General features: G+C 45.8%; 1 protein-coding gene across 7 annotated transcripts in view; it reads right to left on the minus strand.

Annotated features, from left to right (window-relative positions):
* The window catches only part of ADGRB1 (adhesion G protein-coupled receptor B1), a 270,194-nt gene that overhangs the window by 45,995 nt on the left and 203,065 nt on the right, over positions 1 to 21,134 (minus strand). For all 7 annotated transcript variants that reach the window (XM_044005365.1, XM_044005341.1, XM_044005356.1 and 4 more), the window contains exons 23-24: positions 17,888 to 17,954; positions 4,989 to 5,074 (exon numbers count right to left, since the gene is read on the minus strand). In XM_044005365.1, the coding sequence (XP_043861300.1) occupies positions 4,989 to 5,074; positions 17,888 to 17,954 (153 nt within the window). The remainder of the gene's footprint in view (positions 1 to 4,988; positions 5,075 to 17,887; positions 17,955 to 21,134) is intronic.

Genomic DNA, 21,134 nt, shown 5'->3' on the forward strand with positions numbered 1-21,134 from the left:
CTTGGAAGACGAGTCTTCCTGATGCCAGGCCCAGCACTCTATCCCCTGCGCCACCTAGCTACCCAAGGAGGGATATATTAAAGACTAGGCACAGGCTCCTGGCCCACCCCACTTCCAAATGGCTGGAGTCACTACCTCCCTTCATGGTCCCACTCAGGGCCATCTCCTCAAAGAAGCCTTTCTTCACATTCCTCCACCTTTGGCCCCAGATGAAGGTCAAAGCATTATTAGCTTTAGAAGCAGAAGTGACCAGAGAGATCATAATCCACCCTGTCATTTTAAACAGAAGGAATTTGCTCAAGCTCACATAGGTGATAAGGCTCAAAGCCAAGCAGGCCCCTTTGCTTAAGGACCTCTAATTGAGGGGAATCCACACCCCCTCCAGAGGTAGCCCATTCCAATTTGGGACAGATCCAATTCTTTAGGAAGTTTTTCCTGATGTTAAGCCTCTCTCTATATCTCTATTCTTGCTCCTCATTGCTTTTAGTTCTCCCCCCACCCCATATCCAGGGCCCAGCATAACAAGTAAAAAAAACTCTTAAGTTTCTCAGTTTCTTCAACATATCCCCCTATGGCATGAGCTCAAGGCCCTTCAACATCCTGTTGCCCATTTCTTGGCTTGACCCAACTCAATGATGGCCTTCCTAAAAGGCAGCACTCAGAAATGTACACAAAACTCCAGAAAAGCAGACAACAAGGTTGCTATTGTCCCCTTTATCCTGGACACAATTATATGCCTGATGCAGCTTCAGATTATATTTCTTGACCACCATATGCTATTCTTGTCTAATTTTGAGCCTGTGGTCCTCTAAAATCCTCTGGTCTTTTTCAGACAAACTGTTGCTAACCATCCTATGCTTCTGGAGTTGATTCCTTGAACCCCAAAATAAGCTTTTGCATTTGTCCTCATTAATTTTCATTTCATTAGACTCAGGACAATTTCCTAGCCTATGAAGATTGCTTTGATTCCTGACTCCATAATCCAGTGTTTGGGCTTGTCTTCCTAGATTTGTGTCACATACAAGTTATGATTCTTTTATTCAAATTATTACTTTTTTTAAAAAGGTTAAGCAGCACAGATCCCAAGGAGACCTCCAACCTTTTTGTTTTTTTTGTATTGAAACATGAATGGCCACCCGAGTCACTGGAACATCCAACCAGCTCTGAATCCAATTAACTGAACTATTGCCTAACCCATACATCTTCACCCTGTCCACCAAGAATAGCATGGATCTGAGTAAATGTTATCCCCAGCTTTTCCTTGCCAAATCCATTGATCTAATTGGAAATAAAGGTTAGTGTAGCATGACCTGCTCTTGGTAATTTTCCTAAAAAATAAACTTGACTATGTCAATTACCTGTTCAATTAACTCTAGGAGCTTCCTATTACCTCTAGGGTCAAATGTAAATTCCTTTGTTTCACCTTTAAAGTACTTTACAAACTGGCTCCAACTTACCTTTATATTATATATATATATATATATACACACACACAAACATATATATGTGTATGTGTATATATATGTATTTATATGCATGTATATAGCCATACAACACACGTAGATATGTACATATATGTATGCATGTGTATATATAATAAACCTTTCTAGACGTATTTGTATATATACACATATATGCACTGTATATGTACATGTATATATGTATACTGTACATGTATATATATATGCATATGTATGTGTGTAAATATGTATGTGTATAGGTATAGGTATAAGTATGGGGGGGCCAGCTAGGTGGTGCAAAGTATAGAGCACTGACCCTGAAGTTGGAAGGACCTGAGTTCAAATCTCACCTTAGACATTTACTAGCTGTGTGACCCTGGGCAAGTCACTTCATCCCAATTGCCTTAAACATCTGGGGCCATCTCCAGTCATCCTGATAGCACATTTTGCCACTGGACCCAGATGGCCCTGGAGGAGAGAATGAGGCTGGAGACTTTGCACAGCCCTCCCTCACTTAAATCCAATTCAGTGCAAGCCATCACATCTATGATGGTCCTCTCTGAGAAAGAAGGATAAACAACATCATTATATACATCTATACACATATATGTATATGTTTATGTGCATATGTATGTTACATGTATGTGTTTGCATATAGATATGCACACACATATACATGTTGCTGTCCTATGTGGCCAATCTGACCCTGAGGTTCCCCCGACATGGCTCTTTTCTTCTGTCCCTTTGTATAGGCTGCCCCTAAAACCTGGAATGGTCTCCCCATATGCCTTTTAGAATCCCTAGCTTCCTTCAATTGATGCAAGTACCACATTGCTACATGAGGCCTTGCCAGATTCCCCCAGCCTCCAGTATTTCCAGACTCTCCCCCTCCATTGTATTTACTTGGAACGTAATTATGTGCTTATGTTGCTACCCCCATTAGAAGGTGAGCTCCCTGAGAAGACAGCCTCATTTTTGTATTTGTAGCTTGGCACAGACCTGGCATGGTGGCTGGGAAACTTTTTTAAAAGCATACCAGGAATTCTGTCAATGTAGTGAGCACAGGCTGAGAAACTTCCTCTACCAATGCAGATAGTCCCCTTCTTGGTGACTAAGTTGCCTGTGATGTTGAGAGGTTATGGGACTCACCCAAGGCCACCCAGTCAGTAAGCGGCCACTGTATGATGTGAACACAGGTCTTCCTCACTCTAACAGTGGCTCTTTATCCACCATACTGGTACATGACAGGTGCTTAGTAAAGGTATGTTGATTGACTGACTGATACAATCACAGTGATTCTTTTTGATCACTGCTCCCTTTTCTAGAAGTTCACTATCTTTTTACTAACATGTTGTAGAATTCTGCCAAGAATCAAAGTCCATTTCACCATCCCAAGGGCTATAGATTCCATTCTTTTCCCTCTTTCTTAGCTTTTCTCCACTCTTGAAGCATTTTCCCTTCACCCATCACTGAGTTCATGCTCAGGCCTACTGATATCCAGCCGAGCCTTCTTTCCCCTCTACCAGCCGATCTCCCCTTCCTCAGATTTCTTATAACACATCATTACCCAGACCTCACCTTGGTACGTCTCTGCCTCTTACTTGCACTGTGGTTTATCCTAATTGTGCTCTTCTGTCAGGTTATAGCTCGCAGATAGTAAAGGCTGTGACCTACTTACTTAGCTGCCTCTCTTCCAGTTGGGAGCAGAGCTGAGTATAGGAAATGCTCAATAATGTTTGTGGAACAGGATTGAATTGGAGAGAGGAAGGACAAAGACCCTGAGCTGGACTCCCTATTGTGCCAAATGTCCTTGGGTACTTTTATGGCACCTGTCTCAGGTTTGCTGTTACATCAAATGAAATAATCCTGTTATATGTAAAGTCCTTTGCCAACCTTAAAGTGCCCTGCATAAATGTATGTCTTAGCTATTGTTACTGTTACTGTGTAATTGTGTGTATGTGTGTGCACATCTATATTGTGTGTACATATCTATGAATGAGCACCAGGATCCTGGGAGATGGCAGTGCCGCTGTGGTTGCACCCCTGAGGGGATTCCAAGATTTCCATCCTAGTCACCTAGCACCCCTCCTAGGAAGGGTCATTCAGGGCAGCTCTGGGACTAGGGTGAGCAAAGGCCTGAGAACTGAAGACCAAGAATCAAAGACTAGTTAAGGGTAGGGGGCAGAGAGCATGGGCCTGGGAGGCATAGGGCTGAGGGCATAGGACTGAGGATTATAGGCTGAGGGAGAGGGTATAGTGCTGAGAACTGAGGGCTCAGGGAAAGGGGGTGAGGCAGGGGCCAGAAAGCCGAGAACCAAGGGTTAAAAGCTGGTAGCAGGTGGCTAATGGCTAAAGGCAGAGGGCTAAGGTTGAGTGAGTGGACCAGCTGATTGTGGGGCTATGGAAGTGAGAGGGTGCTGCCCACTGCTTGGAGGATGGCTGGAGAAGGAGGAGAAGAAAAGCAGAGGGACAGAGGAAGGGGGAGAGTATTTGGGGCAGGGGGGGTAGGCAAGGGGTGGCAAACCTACTAACAGGCAGAATGCTAAAGATCTTTCTGGACGGACAGATGGACGGACGGACATACACACAGAGAGAAACAAGAGTGGCACCAAGTAACAGAGATGGGGCTGGGGAGCTTGAGGGCCAGGGATCAGGGGGCAAGTTTGCACGACAAAATGAGATCCATAACCAGCCAGCTAAGGCATCGGCCCTTCCCTTCCCAGGAGAGTCCAAAGACATTCTTGGGCCCCCGTGTGACTCTCTGTGTGACCTTGGACAAGTCTCTGCCCCTCTCTGGGTCTCCTTCTCCAACTAGGTAAAGGAGGATTAAAAATCCTACCCCCAAACTTGTCCTGGGGACAAAGGGACCTGATGGACTCTGACCAATAATATGATCTGCCCAAGTCCATAAAGCCTTCGATAAAGGGTTATCGCAGAAAATGGGGCTATGAGGAACCTGGGTGATTCTATAATCAACCCTCCTAATTTTACAGATAGGGAAACTGAGGACTAGAGAGAAGAGACTTGTCCAAGGTCCCCTAGAAAGTAAGTAGTGTCAGAGCAGGGACTCAAACCAGGTCTCCTGACTTCAGGCACAGCGGGTTTTTTTCCCCCATGGCACCAAACAGGCCAGATGGACTCAAGCTACCCAACAGTTCTCCTGGGCACACATTAAGCGTTTCCTACACCCTTACTGATGGGCTGAGAAAATGGAGATGTAGGGCCCCAGGGAACTCAGCTCAGCTCAGCTTAGCCTGGCCACCCTCTGTGCCCACATTTCCCCATGTGGAGGTGGCGGGGGAAGCCCAGCTGGGTTTCTTCCCCATCCCCCCTTCACTCTGCCCCATGGTCTGCCTCTGGCTCTGGATCCCATCTTGCTGCTTGGTTATGAATCAAAATTGTCTTCAGGAACTTAGAGGTCTGTGTGTGTGCGTGCATGCGTGAGTGCATGTGTGGTTTCAATGTTTCAAAGCAAAGCAAAACAAACACTTTTTTCATCTTCTCAGAGGAAAGAATGAGGCCGCCTACCCTGCCCGTTCCTTCAGCTTTTTATCTGTGATCCCGTCTTTGGACACAAGTTTGTTAAAAACCAAGATCCCGATGACCATGTTCACCTGTTGGCACAGAAAATGAGAGACGAGTTGGCAGGGCCCGAGGGGGCTGGCAGGAACAGCAGCTGGTTCGCTGGCTCCCTCCCTTGGCAGGGGTACAGTCTCAGAGCAGGGGAGGGACGGGAATGGCATCAGGTCCCATTTGGCCTCTCTGCTTCACTCCTCAACTTGAGACCTCAAGGCTGCCTACCAACCAGACCCAGCATAGCATGAGCAGGAGAATGTTGACTTGGATGGAGACACAGCCCTGCCCGCTAAAACTTCAATCTTTAAACCCTGGCTGGCCATAGGTCTCAGGAGCTAGGGAGTGGAGCAAGGTATGAGTAGGACATCCCTAGGGGCTCAGGACAGTTTCAAGTGTGAGGAGCAGAGGAGTCTTTAGGAATTATGAAAGGACCCACAATATGAAGAGTATGTGGCTTTCCTAGGAGGGGTGGGGTGGGGGGCTTGGGGAATTCCTGAGTGAATGAGAAACTGTGGCATTTATATGGGGTATAAAGGGCCCATGGCATCCCTAGAGGAAAGGGGAGAAGGTTCAGCACCTGGGGCCTAGCCATCCTCAGGAGGCATCAGGAGCTCAAGCACATCCAAGCTCCAGAGGAGGAAGGAGCTGAAAAGGCTGGGGTGTCCCTGGGGTAGCATTGAGGGACTAAAGCTTTCTTTGGGATAGGAGGGGTCCACTGACTTAATCCCTACTTTAAAAAGGAGAAGAGTCTACACCTCTGTAACAAGTGTGAGGGGCCCAGCTATTTCATGGAGGTGTGAGGGACCAGCCCAACCTTACATGCTATGAGGGTCTCCTTGGGAGAGCTTGAGGATCCTGGGGTCTTCTAGGGATGGTGAGGGGCTGGGACATGCCTAGGAGGTAGGAGGGATCTGAGATATCCTAATCAACCTGGGGTCTGTGAATTTATTTGTATTAATATTTTGATAACACTTTCAATAGAATCAGTTTCCTCTGTAATCCTGTGTATTTTATTTTATATATTTAAAGGCATGATCTGAGAAGGAGTCTATAATCACCAGACTTCTAAAGGGGTTTGTCACGCAAAAAAATATTCAAGAGCCTTTGTCTTAGGGACTTTGGGGGTAGAGCTAAATCACATAGTATACTGGAGCCAAGGGTTTGCAAACAGTAGATACTTGGATATTAAGCCTTACAGGGCTTACAGGGGAAATGAAGGCACCAAAAGACAGCCTGGCTGGGGGCAGAGATGGAGAAGGGGCAGGCCCAGGGTCATCAGGTGACCTAGGGGAGGGTGAGGATTAAGGAGGAATGAGCCTGGGGGCTTCTCTAGGGAGAGCCTGTTTTCTGGACCCTTTTTCCCAGGGTCACTGTCCTTGGTACTGATATTCTGTGTATGCTACAATTGTCACCATAAGCCCCAATGGGGAACCTGGTGCCTAGCCAAGGATAAGAGTGGAGAAGGGGGAAAGGAAGACCAGGAGCCTGGCTCAGTCTAGGGGCAGGGACAGGGCTCAGTTTGTAGCCAGGGCCAGGTTTCAGCCCAGGGCCAGGGAGAATAAATAGAAACCAAATGGCCAGACCCAAAAGGAAGGCTTGAGTATATCCTCATCAGCTCTTTGACCCAGCAATTGCAGTAGTCCACATGGGGCTTTGAAGGGCAAATAGTGAGAAGACAGGCCTCTTTCCATTGTGACCAGGGACCCCTGCAGACCCCAGCTCACAGAAGCTGAGGTCATTCTGAGCTCCAATTCTGCTATGAACCAGACACATAACTTTTGGGAGTAACGATAATGCCCATTTCCTTTAGTACTTGGCAGAGCATTTTACTCACACTAACCCTGTGAGGTGTGGTGGAGTACAATGGACAATGTCCCCATTTGACAGATGAGGAAACTGATGATCCCAGATGTGAAGGGAGTTCTTGAGGGTTCCACGGCTAGTAGATGGCAGAACTGGGAGCTGAACTCGAGTCTTATGACTCCAGATTCAGTCCTGTTCTCACAACACCCACAATGCTCCTTTTCTGACACAAGGGGAAAGTCATTTGCATCTCTCGGGACCTCAGTTTCCTCATCTGTAAAATGGGGAGAGTCACTGATGCCTTTCAATCCTCCTTGGGAAATCTATAGGATGAGTATTTTGATGTGACGTTGGTTTAGGAACCAATACCAATATTGACATTACACCAATAATTCCATCCCTGGGGGGGGGGTGGCACTTGAACCTTTCAGTTGGTCCTCCCTAGATTCTCTCATTAGACCTGGAATGTGGATGAGATGGGACAGGTATTATTCTCCTCAAATTCAAGGGAAGGAATCTGAGGCCCACAGAGGGGAGGGGGCTATTCAAGGTCACAAAGAAAGTCAGTGGAAGAGTCAAAAGTTGAATCCAGGACTCCTGAATTCTACTTCCTAGGCTTATCTCCAAGAGCTGGGGAGTGATCTGGATCAATTGAAAAATCCTTTGCCTAGAATGCTATTCTCCAATGAATGTCACCTCCCAAATTAGGGGACTTGGCAAACAATCCCTAAGCACCCATGAAAATATCCTGGGGATGGAGGCAAAAGCCAGTCCAGAAGCCGGTCCAAGGAACTCCCAATGACCCCATATAAAGCAAACCAAAGATACGGATACCCCCACTTACCAACCAGATGCATTTACAGGACGATTATTCACCTTACAAGAACATTTCTTCTTTTCACAAGTGCCCGTTTCCCCCATTGCAAAGAAGCATATATTTGTGGCAGATACATTCCTCGACAGAAAATCTGGTTGGGGTTCGGGAGCAAGGAGGCTTAAGGCTAATGTGTGGAGACCTCGCTCTGAAGCCAGCCCGTAATAGATCATGACAAACTGTCAGGAAGAATGGGCCTCCCCTTTAAGATTGACTTTATGCTATTGCCCTTCAGATGTTCTTTTTTATAGTCAAAATGGGTTAATCTGTCCCTCTAACCCTCTCCAGGGGCCATTCCTTGGGCTTGGAAGGCCTGGGCCATCCCACCCTGCCCTAATTCCTTCTGTTGAAGCCCTTCTCTCTTCCTTCACGGACTAACACCAGTAACACCTCCTTCATGAAGCTTTCCCTGATTTCCCTCCTCCCCCACTGAAAAGGATCAGCTCCTAAGTAGGAGGCAGCATGGTGCGGTGGAAAGAACCATGGATCTGGAATCAGAAGTTCTGGATGGATTCCAGTCTTATTGCTGCCAATTCCTACCTGTGTGACCTTGGGCAAGTCACTCTCCCTATGACTTGTTTTTCTCATCAGTAAAAAAAAGGAGTTGAACTGGGTGGTCTCCATAGTGAAGAAACAGATCTCCATCTACACAAATTCACATGACATGGCTTCTTTGGTATCATAGTTGCTGTGTTAAGTGAGGTGTGTATGTGGGGAAAGGAAGAAGAAGGAATATGCATCGACATAACACCTATTACATGCCAGGCACTCTTCTAAGTGATTTTTATCTGGTCCTCATAACAACCCTGGGATGTAGGTGCTATTATTATCCTCATTTCTAACTAGAGAAACTGAGACAGAGGTACTGACTTAGCCAGGATAACATAGCTAGTAAGTGTCAGAGGCAGGATTTGAACTCGGGTCTTCCTGACTCTGGGTCTAGCATTCTATCCACTGAGCTAAATTATGAGTTCACCAAGGGTAGGGAGCAGCTCTCTCATCTGCTCTCCTCTAAAGTTTTCACATCAGAGCTAAACTCTAGGCCCGGCACATGGGGACTTCAAGACATTGAAGGAGCCAAGATCCCAGAGTTTAAATGACTTGCCCAGCCAGGTCTGCTGACAAGGTTAGTGGATTTTCTACTGATTCATGTTAACCCCCTATGCCTGCCCCAACTCCCTCCAAGCTCCAACTCTGCCCCAAGGTCAGCAGTGCGGGTAAATGGAAGCCAGCCACTGGTGATGAATGGGATGGATATTCTAACCCTGGAAAAGACCACTGTGCTCTGCATCCCTTGGAGGATGGAGAGCTCACTCACTACAGTGAGGGCTTGGTTATGATTATCATGGAATGTTACTCTTAGGAGCAGAGCACTAAGACAAGGAAAGGGCCTACGATAAGATCTGAGCCAATTCCCTCATTTAACAGTACAGGGAAATGATGCCCAGAGAGCGGAAGTAGTTTCCCTGAGATCACACAGCTAGGAAGTAACAGAACTGGGACTAAATTCCAAATCTTCTGGCTTCAAATCTGGGGTGTCTCCTCATACTTAACTATAGCACTCTTCCTCAGTGCTCAGATTGGAAGAAATGTGCAAGTAATTTGGTTCAGTTCCTGACTCTAATCTGTTACAGATCAGTCTGTTCATGGGACCACAGAAGGGAGAATGGAAAGCACAGATAAAGCACCAGACGTGGAAGTGGGAAGACCTGGGTTTGAAATCTGTCTCAGACAAAGAATAGCTCTGTGACTCTGGTCAAGCTGCTTAACCTTGAAGCGCCTCAGTTTCTCTATCTGTGAAATGGGCATCATGATAGCATCTGAGAGGCAAAAGTCACCCCAGACTTGGAAGTGCCTAATATGTACTGACCTTGTGACCCTGGTAAGTTATGTAACCCCTGTTTTCCTCAGTTTCCTCAACTGTAAAATGAGGGTAATAATAGCTCTTACTTTGTGAAGATCAACTGAAATAATATTTATAAAAATTGTTTAGAACAATATCTGGCACATAGTAAAAACTATATAAGTGCTTATTCTCACCCCACCTCTTCCCTTCCCTACTCCAGTGAAATCATAAGTCCAGCCCCACCCCACCTCAAAAAAAAGGACCTATCACCCAGAGGTGGGCATAAGGTCAGCAGTCACTACTCAATCACAGGGACCTTAGAAGACTTGGTAGAAACCACTTGGGTCCCCCCAAAAAACACACACAAAAAACCCAAAAAACAAAAAGAAAAACCACTTGGGAAGGAGACTCCACACCCTCCCTCAGGCACTGATTCCAGTATTTAACCCACACTGTTGAGTATCTAGTTTGTTACCCCTGATACCCCTGCATCCCTCCTCACACACACTGTGGTATAGGTGCATTTGTCCTTTTTCTTCCATTCTCTGGATATCAAGATCTAAGAGTAGGCCTGGAGTCAGGAAGACCTAAGGTCAAATCTTGCTTCAGACACTTATTAGCTGTGTGACCCTGGGAAAGTCACTGGGCTTTCTCAAGGCTCCATCGCACCAGAAGTAAAGGATCCTAAAGTTTTTCAGAGTTCTTGGCTTCTGTGTTTTTATGTTGCTATAAAAGTCTGGCTCCTGATCCTAGAAGCCTGTGATTTCTTCTTTCTGTTCCATCATTCTATGATTCTATTACTCTGTGGCCCTGTGGCCCGGATGCTTAGTCTGGCTCCTAGCCATGGGCATTCAGTCAATGTTAGGAAAACTGTTCATTTTCTGACAAGGGAGAGAGGCGGGAAAGAGGCATCATCTCCAAGGTCACCGTAAATCTCCGGAGCTACAGAGACCCAGGAACACAGATCCCAGACCAATGAATCAACCCTCTGAGAACTGACCTACACAGCCCCATTTCCTCTCCCTGATCTCTGTCTCTGTCTCTGTCTCTGTCTCTGTCTCTGTCTCTGTCTCTCCCTCCCTCCCTTCCTCCTTGTCTCTGTCTCTCTCTCTCCTGATCCTCATGCCTCCTCCCCTTTGCCCTCCCTTTCTGAGGCTGGCACTGAATGCACAATGCAGGGATAGAATTTGTCAAAGGGAAGTAAAAATAACTCCCCTGGGGCAGGGCTCCCAAGAAAGTGCTCCAGGGCCCAGGATGTCTGTTGTATAAACTACAGGTTTGTCATTAATATGCATGGAACACTCTTTTAATCTTCCTGCAGTGCCTTCGAGGAATGAGGGAGCTAGGATGAGATGCGGTCTAAGAAAAGAAGGCATTTGGAGAGAGGCTTTGAAGGAGATTAGAACCACAGTCTAGAACTGGGAAGACTCCTAGAAGTTATCTGCCTCTCACTTGCCCTCTCCACCCCTATTCTTTTTTGTTTGTTTTTGTTTTGTTTTTTTTTTTTGAGAGGCTATGGGGGTTAAGTGACTTGTCTAGGGTCACACAGCTAGCAAGTGTTAAGTGTCTGAGGCCGGATTTGAACTCTTCCTGAATCCAGGGCTGGTGCTTTCCCCACTGTGCCACCTAGCTGCCCCCTTCCACCCCTATTCTTACCCAATAAAAGAAAACCCTCTAGAATCCTTAAGTCATAAATGTTAAAGCTGTAAAAGCCTTTAGAGGCTGGAGTCTAATTCCTTCACTTTGCAAATGAACAAACTGAATCACTGAGGATTAACTGACTTCCTCAGGTCCTACATCTAGCAAATAGCAGACCTGAGACTTGAAACCACTCTAAGAGGCTATCTCTAGCCTAGGATCTGTTTGGATACGTTCAGGGATGAGGAACTCATCACCTCATGAGCAAGAGCCATACATTGTTAGGCAGCTAGTATTGTTGGGAAATGCTAAGCTGAACTCTACCTTAGCGAGAGAAGCAATGTAGTGGTGTGCTGGACTTCCAAGTCAGGAAGACAGGTTCAAAACTCACCCCAAACACTAGTTGTGTTAGTTTTCTTGGGGCAAACTAACTAGGATAACTAGGGAAGCCCTCCTGCAAAAGGGAGGATGGAAGCTAAGTCTTGAAGGAGGCCAGGGATGGCAGGAGGTAGGGGGGAGCACTCCAAGAACGGAGAACACCTGGGGCAAAGGCCAATAGTAGGGAGCCAGAATGTTGTGTTTGAGGAAGGGCAAGAAGACCAGTGCCTCAGGATTATAGGGTACTTGAAAGGCAGTGAAGGATAAAAAGACTGGGAAAGTTAGAAGGGGCCCAGGTTGGAAGGTGTTTCAAAGTCAAACAGAGAAATTTATAATTGATCCTGGAAGTAATAGGGAGCCACTGTAGTTTGTTGAAGGGAGGAGGGCAGGGAACAAACCACTCTGTGCCTCAGTTTTCTCATCTGAAAAATGAGAGATTGGTCTTAATGACCTCAGTACCCTATAATCCTGAGGCACTCATCTTCTTGTTCTTCCTCAAACACGACATTCTGGCGCCCCACTATTGGCCTTTGCCCCAGCTGTCCTCCATGCCTGGAGTGCTCTCTCTCCCCACCTCTGTCTCCTGCTGTCCCTGGCTTCCTTCAAGGCTTAACTTCCATCCTCCCTTCTGCAGGAGGGCTTCCCTAGTTATCCCAGTAGCTACTGCCTTTCCTCTGGGATTAACTTTCACTTATACTGTATGAATCTTGTATGTACATGGTTATCTGTTCATCGCTGCTTCCATTAAAATGTGAGCTCTCTGAGGGAAGGGGTCATGTTTTTACTTTTCTTTCTATCCTCAGTACTTAGCACAGTTCTTGGCACAGTGTTGTTTAGTCGTTTCAGTCATGTCCAGCTCTCCATGAGCCCATGTTGGGGTTTTCTTGGCAGAGGTACTAGGGTTGTTTGCCATTTCTTTTTCCAGATCTTTTTTTTTTTTTAAATGAGGAACTGAGGCAAACAGGGTTGAGTGAACTTGCCTAGGGTCACACAGCTAGTAAATGTCTAAGGCTGGATTTGAACTCATGAAGATGAGTCTTCCTGATTCTAAGCCCAGTGCTCTATCTACTGCACTACCTAGCTGACCTCCTGGCACAAAGTGCTTAATGACTATTTATTGATTGGACTGACTGAACTGAATGCCTCTGTTTGAAGACCTCCAGTGATAGGGAACTCACTACTTCTCAATGTAGCTCACTAGTATTTTTAGACTGCTCCGGTTACTGGTAAGTTTTTTCTTGTGTAGAGCCAAAATTTGCCTCTCCAAGAGTACCAGTCATTGCTTGATTGGCAGTGAGCAAGGGCTCCTCATGCTCTCTCTGCCTCCCTCCTCCTCGCTCTTCCCCCTACTCTCACCACCACCACCATCCTCTCCATCTCGCCTCATATCAGGTCACAGCATTTCACAGTATTATGGGATCAGCAAACCAATACTTGGACATAAACAGAAATTTAGACGCTCAAGGCATCCTTAAAGCCTAGGAACCTTTAGATGTGAATAATCGCCCTGGATTTGTCTGGTTTTTAAGCCTGAGGTTCTGTCAAAATAAGAAAAATCAAAATACTGGGTTTGCTAAAATGGGCCCTACCTGTGTGTGTGTGGGGGGGTGGGCACTGCTCTGGAATTTCACTCTGGGCTCAGACTCAGTATCTGAGCCTGGGAGTGTTGGGATTCCAGACCAATGGAGGGACCATTGATGGGGCCTTGGTAAGTCAGTGGGGGGGGGGTGATGGGGGGATGGGGAGAAAAGTTAATTCTATTTAGGCTGAGATAATGAAGGTGTGTCACTCTCTAGATTTTTCCTCTTTGGTATCTTCAAGAAGGGAGGATGGATGCAGGGAACTCTGCTGGGAACAGCCATACCCTGGGGAAAGGGAACAATGGAGGCAGAATCAGATGGCACTGGGCTGAAAGATTAGGAGGTCTGAGTTTGAGACCCCTTAAGAGTTGTGCAAACTGGGGAAAGGGGCTGCCCATCACTGTGCTTCAGTTTCCTGCTCAGTAAAATGAGGGAGTCCTGCCATGATCTCTGAGGTCCTGCCAGTTCTGAAATCCCATAGCATCTTCTCCCTGAGCCAGACTTTGCTCACCTTAGAAGTGCAAAGGGGGGTGCAGGGGCGGGGCAGGGGGGGGCCAAAGTGGGAGAGAGAAGAAAGACTCCCAGGCATGCAGCACTTTATCATGCAAACAGTGATTTCAAATCCAGTGTCTCATTGGATCTTTCCAAACCTCTCTGAATGGGCCCCAGTGCTTTCCTAGCCCCCTGGCCTCTGTGCCATTTCTGCCCAGGCAGAATTTTCTTCAACCTTTTTTTCCTCTGTGGAAACTCTACCCATCAGAAAACAACCTCCTTGCTTTTAAATCCCTTTACCACTTGGCCCCAGGCTGCTTCTCCAAGCTTACTGGACATCCCTCCCTTTCACACACTCTGTGATCAGCCTAATGGGCCTTCTTGCTACCTCTCACACATGACACTGCCTCTGCCATCCCCTTGCCTTTGCACAGGATGTGCCCCATGCCTGGAATGCCCTCCCCCCCCCCCCCGCCACCTCTGCCTGTTAGAATCCTTAACCCCATACAAAGTTTAGCCCAAGCTCCATCTTCTATATGGGTCCTTTCTTTGTCACTCCACCTGTTGCTGCCTGCCCCTCCTCAAATTGTGGTGGTTCAGTCCTTTCAGTAGTTTCCGATTCTCTTTCACCCCATCTGAGGTTTTCTTAGCAAAAATATTGGAATGATTTTGCCATTTTACAGATGAGGAAACTGAGGCAAATGGGGTTAAGTGACTTGCCTAGAGTCACACAGCTAGTGTCTGAGATCAGATTTTAACTCAGGAAGATGAGTCTTCCTGACTCCAAGCCCAGCTCTCTACCCACCTAGCTGCCCACTCCTCAAATTACCTTATATTGATTTTCTACCTATGTATATGTGTACACACAGTCTGTCTCCTCGGTTAGAATGTAAGGCTAGCATGAGAGCAGGAAGTGCTCTATTTTCATTTGTTTTCTCTAAGCCTAGTGTGGTGCAGTACTTATTAAATGCTTATTGGTTAAAGAAATGTGTGTAGGTGCATGCATGTGTGTTTGTGTGTGAGAGAGAGAGAAGAGTGAGGGAGAGAGGGGGAAGAGGGAGGGAGAGGGAGGACAGGGAGGGGAGAGGGAAAGACAGAAAGAAGGAAAGAGAGGGAGAGAGAGAGAAACAAAGAGAGGAAAAGGGAGAGTGACAGTAGGAGGAGAGGGAGAGGGAGGAGGAAAAAGGGAAAGAGAGAGAGAGAGAGAGAGAGAGAGAGAGAGAGAGAGAGAGAGAGAGAGAGAGAGAGAGAGAGAGAAAGAGCGCTTTTCATCTCTGCCTCCGGGCCTTCTTTCCAGCCCTTCCTCTGGTTAAAATCTTACCTTCTACAGAAAGCCTTCTCTCTTGATCCCCTCTTAATGCTACTCATCTCTGATTTATCCTGTATATCTCTTGTTTGTCTGTAGTTGCTTACATGTTGTCTTCCCTCTTAGACCGTGAGCTCTTTGAGAGCAGGGACAGGTTTGGGGGTTGGGATTATTTTGGCCTTTTTTTTATATTCTCAGTGCTTAGCACAGTGTTTGGCACATAGTAGGTCCTTAATAAGGCTTCTTGACTGACTATGTGTGTGCGGTGGGGTATGATTGGCCACATTTTGGGGGGGCAGGGCAATGGGGGTTAAGTGACTTGTCCAGGGTCACACAGCTAGTGTCAAGCGTCTGAGGCCAGATTTGAACTCAGGTCCTCCTGAATCCAGGGCCAGTGCTTTATCCACTGCACCACTTAGCTGTCTGGGTTGGCCACATTTTGAGCTATTCAGTAGCGGGTGATTATGCCAAATTGGTTATAATGTACACATCTTCTGTAATGTCTCCTCAGCCCCTGGTCTCCTCTCACCCCAGCCATGAGGGAAGAGGCCTTGTGATACTATCCTAAACTGTTCCCTTGTCCTGTTATTTCCACCTCCACAAAACCTTCCTTCTCTTTTCTGTTCCCATAGACCCTGCCCCAGTACAAGGCCTCACACCCCCTCCCTTGACTTTTCTATACTTTCTTCTTGTCTCCTCTCTTTGTCTCTGTCACTCTGTATCGATCTCTGTCTCTGTCTCTGTCTGGGTCTCTCCTCCAATCTACTTTTGCTGTGATCTGCCACAGTAACATTCCTTATAGAGAGCTTTTGTCTTGTCACTTCTTGGCTCAAAATCTTTCAATGGGTTCCTACTGTCTAAAACTTAGACTGCTCAGTCCGGCATTGAAGGGCCTACCAAATCTGGTCACGCCCTATCTTTGCAGCCAAACTGTTCTACCCTCTATCCTCAATAAAGCCAGAAATTTCCTGATTTGGGGTCTTTGTTCAGCTTGTTCCCAGTGCTTGGAATGCCCTGCTCTTCCATCTGTTTGAATTCCCACACATCTGTCCTGAAAAAGTCAACTCAAATTCCACCTTCCCGAAGAGGTTTTCCTTCACCCCAAATGTTGGTAATGACCTTCCCCTTCATACCTCCAATAGAATTTTGTCAGTACATCTCTAATACCCTTGCATAATCTTGGGCATTAGAGTTATCTGTGTTTGTGTCATTACCCTCAGCTAGACTGAAAGCTCTCTAATAATAGGCCTAGATACTGCATCTCCTCCAGGTGCCTCACATAAGACCTGACACATAGCAGGTAATTACTAAATGCCCAGTTATTAGTGCTCCTCTGAAACTGCTTAGAATATTTTTGTGCTACTTATCTGCATATATTCTCCCTTATCCTTGAGGGCAGGAACAGTTTTCTTTTTTGTTTTTGTATCCCTAGTGCACAAAATGGGGCTGGCACATAGTAGGTGCTTATTTTTTTTTTAAAAAGCCTGTTGAATTTAATTAAATTGAATGGAATTTGTTTGATTCATTTGCTTCATAGATTAAATTATTTTCCCTAAAAGGAAGCGTTGCTGATTAAACCCAGAGATGCCTAAGGACTAGAAAAAGAGGAAACAGGTGTATTCTGTAGTGCTGTGATGTGTATCTTTTTAATTCTTATACTAGACTCTGAGTTCCCTCTTAGGGCTGATCTGCAGAGTCAAATACAGATCAATGCCTTCCCCCTTTTTTTAATTGAGGAAACAAGGCCAGAAAGAAGCAAGAACTTGCCCAAGTTCACACAATTAATCATCAGAAGAGCCATGATTTAAACTGGGTGCATTGATTCCTGGGATCTTTGTTGGGTTAGAAAGAGATGGTGAAGTAAGGACACCTTCCCCTCAACCCAGGCAAGTCACTTAAAGCTGTTTGCTTCCATTTCCTTATCTGTAAAATGAGCAAGAGAAGGAAAAGGCAAACCCTTCCAGTATCTTTGCTGACCCAAATGTGACCCAAGTGGGGTCACAGAGAATCAGGCAGGACTGAAAAATGACTGAAAAGGGGGATAAAGGGACTTGGAAAGGTACGATAGGGCATTGGGAAGGAACTCGTGCTGGGAAGGCAGAACAGGTGTGATGACTCCCATTTTACAAAAGAGGAAACTGAGGCCCAGGTGATAACAGAAATATAAACACAGCCATGACCAGCTGCATCACACTGCTTGACCTCAAGGTAAGTCACTCTGCCCCTGCTCCAGTCTCACTCACTGTGTAGCTGAGCCCAGGGCCAGATGTGTGTGTATTCAGCTAAATTAGACATGGGAAGTCCTGGATAAAAGCCTATTAAACTGAGTTGCTCTGTGTGCAAATGACAAATGGCTCTTATCTATTCATTAAAGCAGGGCCTGTACTTGGCAATATTTTGTTAGGGAGATTTCAACTCTAAGACTATTTAGGTGGAAATGGATCCTCAGAGATTGTTGAGCCCAGCCTGTCAGGTGAAGAAATAAAGACTCGGGGGAGTGATTTACACAAGGTTATGGAAGGAGTGAGGGGAATCCCAGATGGTCTGGGGCTAGAATGGACCTCAGAGATCATCCAGGCCCATGCCCATCTTTACAGATGGGAAAATAAGCCTAGAGGATTGGGGTGACTCCCAAGTCTCACTGTGAGTTTAGTAGGTTCAGAGGCTATTAAGGATGGGTGGGCCTTTACTGCCCAATGCCCTTGTTCTACAGAGGAGAAAATTTAGGCCACTTTTAGGAGCAGGAACCTGCCCCAAATCATATAGCAAAGCCAGGGCCAAAACTCAGGTCCGCTGATTTCTGGGTTCTTTGGTGGGATGCGGGGGAAGGGGAAGGTGACATAAGGCCACCTCTTCTCTAGACCTATGGTCTTAAAGTGACTTCAGAGGGGATGATGGGGAATCAGAAAGGAGCCCATGCTGGGGAGGCAGTACCAGGACAACGGCAGCAGCTGGTCCCACGAAGGCGTACAGCAATCCCCCTTCCAAGGAGAGCCAGCAGCTGAGAGAAAGGGAGCAGAGAAAACAGGATGGTTAGTCCAGATTAGGCCGTCGGACCTCCCTGCCAATGAGGTCACCCCCCCTTCCTTAGTTTCTGGGCCTGTCCCATGGCAGTCTCATTCTGCCTCAGCTTTCCCTCATCAGAACTGGGCCTCCTCTCTAGCCCCATCCATGTGGTCTGCATGCTGTTAACATCCCCATTCTTTAGAGGAGGATGTTGAGGCTGGGAAAAGTTATGTGACTTTCCCAGAATCACACAGCTAGTAAATTTCTAAGGCAGAATTTGAAAGATTTGAATGTGGGTCTTCCTGACTCCAAGCCTAATACTCTATCCCAAGTTTTGGGAGAAGGAGGCTTGACAGGAAAATACTCCAACAGTCTATAATCCTTCTGGGGGATCAGATCAGGAAAAGCAGATGTTCACCAAGTTCAGGTGAACTAATTAAAATTATACAAGGAGCTGGAGCAGGCCAGAGAGCTCAGAGCCTAGCATTATAAAGCAATTCAAGTCTTGTGAATTAAAAGAATTTGGCTATTTCTGGGGAATAGGCAGGGTTATCATTTTTTCATAAACTGTCCAAACTATTATTCTTATCTTTCTGCTTGTAGGATGTTAGTAACCAGGCCGCTTAGTGGTTCAGTGGATAGAGCACTTGGAATCAGGAAGATTCATCTTCATGAGTTCAAATCCAACCACAGACACTTACTAGCTGTGTGACCCTGGGCAAGTCACTTAAGCCTGCTTTCCTCAGTTTCATCATCTATATGACTTGGAGAAGGAAATGGTAAACCCCTCCAGGATCTTTGCCAAGAAAACCCCAAATGGAGTCACAAAAAATGGAGATGTCTAAAAAATAACAAAGATGCCAGCAAATGGTAAAAGGATTTTGAAAAATGTGTCACAGAGATAATACCCTATCTGTGTTCTCAGAAAGCTCACTTTCTAACAGAGAAATAAGACATAGGTACATGTAACCACAGGCATGCACAGAGCATGGGGATGATGGGGGGCATTCCCTGAAGGACTACTCCCACTTGCTTTTCCCCTGAAGAGGGAAGTTAGTATAGTTACAGACAATTCCAGCTGGAGGAAACTCCATTTTACACAGGAGGAAACTTAGGTGCAGAGAGAGCAAAGGGAATCTGCATAGGCTTCCAGGATGGGGAAGCAAAGGACCAAGGGTGTGCCCCCACACTCTGCCCAAGCTCTATATACAGTTATTCATATAATTGTACAGGAAGGCAGGATGTAGGATGGAAGGGTCTTAATATTCACAACTGGAAGAAACCTTAGGAGTCATTTAGCCTAACTTTCTCCTTTGACAAATTAAAACAAGCCTATGGGCCAGAGAGGTTAATGATTTGCCTGCGGCCATACAGGGTAACTTTAATAGGTATAGTTCAGTCATTTTAATCTTGTCTGACTCTTCCTGACCCTTTTGGATAGAGCACTAGGCTGGGAATCAGGAAGACTCACCTTCCTGAGTTCAAATCTGGTGTCAGACACTTAATACGTTTGTGACCCTGGGCAAGTCACTTCACCCTGTTTGCCTCAGTTTCCTCATCTGTAAAATGAGTTTGAGAAAAAATGGCAAACCCCCCCCCCAGTATCTTCACCAAGAAAACCCCAAATGGGGTCACAAAGAGTCAGACACGACTGAAAACAACTGAATAACAACAAACTTCCTTGGCTCTAGGTACGGTGCTCTCTCTTCCACACCACCTCAGTGCCCTAACTTTAATAGCAAACACCAACAATTATCAACAGATAATTAATAAAAATAATAATTAACATCATTAGAGTACTTTCCATTTTTCAAAATATTTACACTATCTCAGTTGAGTCTTCATACTTTTTTTTTTCATGTATAAAAAGAGAGGATAGAACTCTAAGATTTCCAAGGTTCATTCTAGCTCCAATTATCTATTTTATGACAACTTTTGTCATGAAATGGGTAGAGATTTGGGGCCATTTGGGTCATTTCTTGCTTGGGATAGAAGGGAGAGGAAATCATGGAAATAAGATACTCACAGAGAAGGCATGAACTATAATAGCAGAAAGAAACTGCACTCATTACCTAAGTACTTACTACCTACAGGATCATGGTGAGTCATAGAAGCATAGCAGGGGTCATCTATTCTAAAACGTCCATTTTACAGATGAAAAAACTGAGGCAGTGGCAGCTGGATGGCGCAGTGGATAGAGTACCGGCCCTGGAGTCAGGAGGACCTGAGTTCAAATCTGGCCTCAAACACTTGACATTAGCTGTGTGACCCTGGGCAAGTCATTAAACCTTCACTGCCCCACAAAAACAAAAAAACAAAAAGAAAGAAAAAAAGAAAAGAAAAGAAAAAAACTGAGGCCCTGGGACTTCATAAGAGTCACACAGAGAATTATCAGAAGTAGAATTTGAACCCGGGTCCTCTGATGTCATCATCAGTGCTCTTTCCACTGTACCCAAGCTTCCCTAGTGAGGTGCCTTGATTTTCATGTCTATAAAATGATGTATTGATGGTACTGGATGATTTCTAAAGTCTCTTCTGGCTCTGACATTCGATGATCCATATAATAAAGCATATTAGATCTTCCCAAGTGTTTTCTAAACCATTCTCTTATTGGATAATCATAATAACTCCCATTTCTTTTTCTTTTTTTTTTTTGTGAAGCAATTGGGGTTAAGTGACTTGCCCAGGGTCACACATCTAGTAAGTATTAAGTGTCTGAGGCCGGATTTGAACTCAGGTACTCATGACTCCAGGGCTGGTGCTCTATCCACTGTGCCATCTAGCCGCCCCATTCCCATTTCTTTTTAGATCTAAAATCTATAAAGTCCTTTCCACACAATGACCCCATGAAGGAATCAATTCAGGGAATTTTTATTCAGTCCCTTTTTATTGATGATGAAAGAGTGGTCCAGAGGAGATCCAAGAAGATGATGCTAGTTAGTGGCAGAAAGTAGGAGAGGTTCTTATCTGCCCACCACACAATCCAAGCTTGTGCTGGGGCACTTCCTGTGTTCTGTCTGCTTCTTTACCATACAGGGGTGTGTGTGTGTGTGTGTGTGTGTGTGTGTATATATGTGTGTGTGTGTGTGTGTGACCCGTTTTCTTTCTCTGTCACGTTGTCTCTATGTGCATTTCTCTCATTGTCTCTCTGGTTCTTTCTCCGACTCACCCTCCC

The sequence above is a fragment of the Dromiciops gliroides genome, chromosome 1 (genome assembly GCF_019393635.1).
Source record: "Dromiciops gliroides isolate mDroGli1 chromosome 1, mDroGli1.pri, whole genome shotgun sequence".
NCBI classification, from domain to species: domain Eukaryota; kingdom Metazoa; phylum Chordata; class Mammalia; order Microbiotheria; family Microbiotheriidae; genus Dromiciops; species Dromiciops gliroides.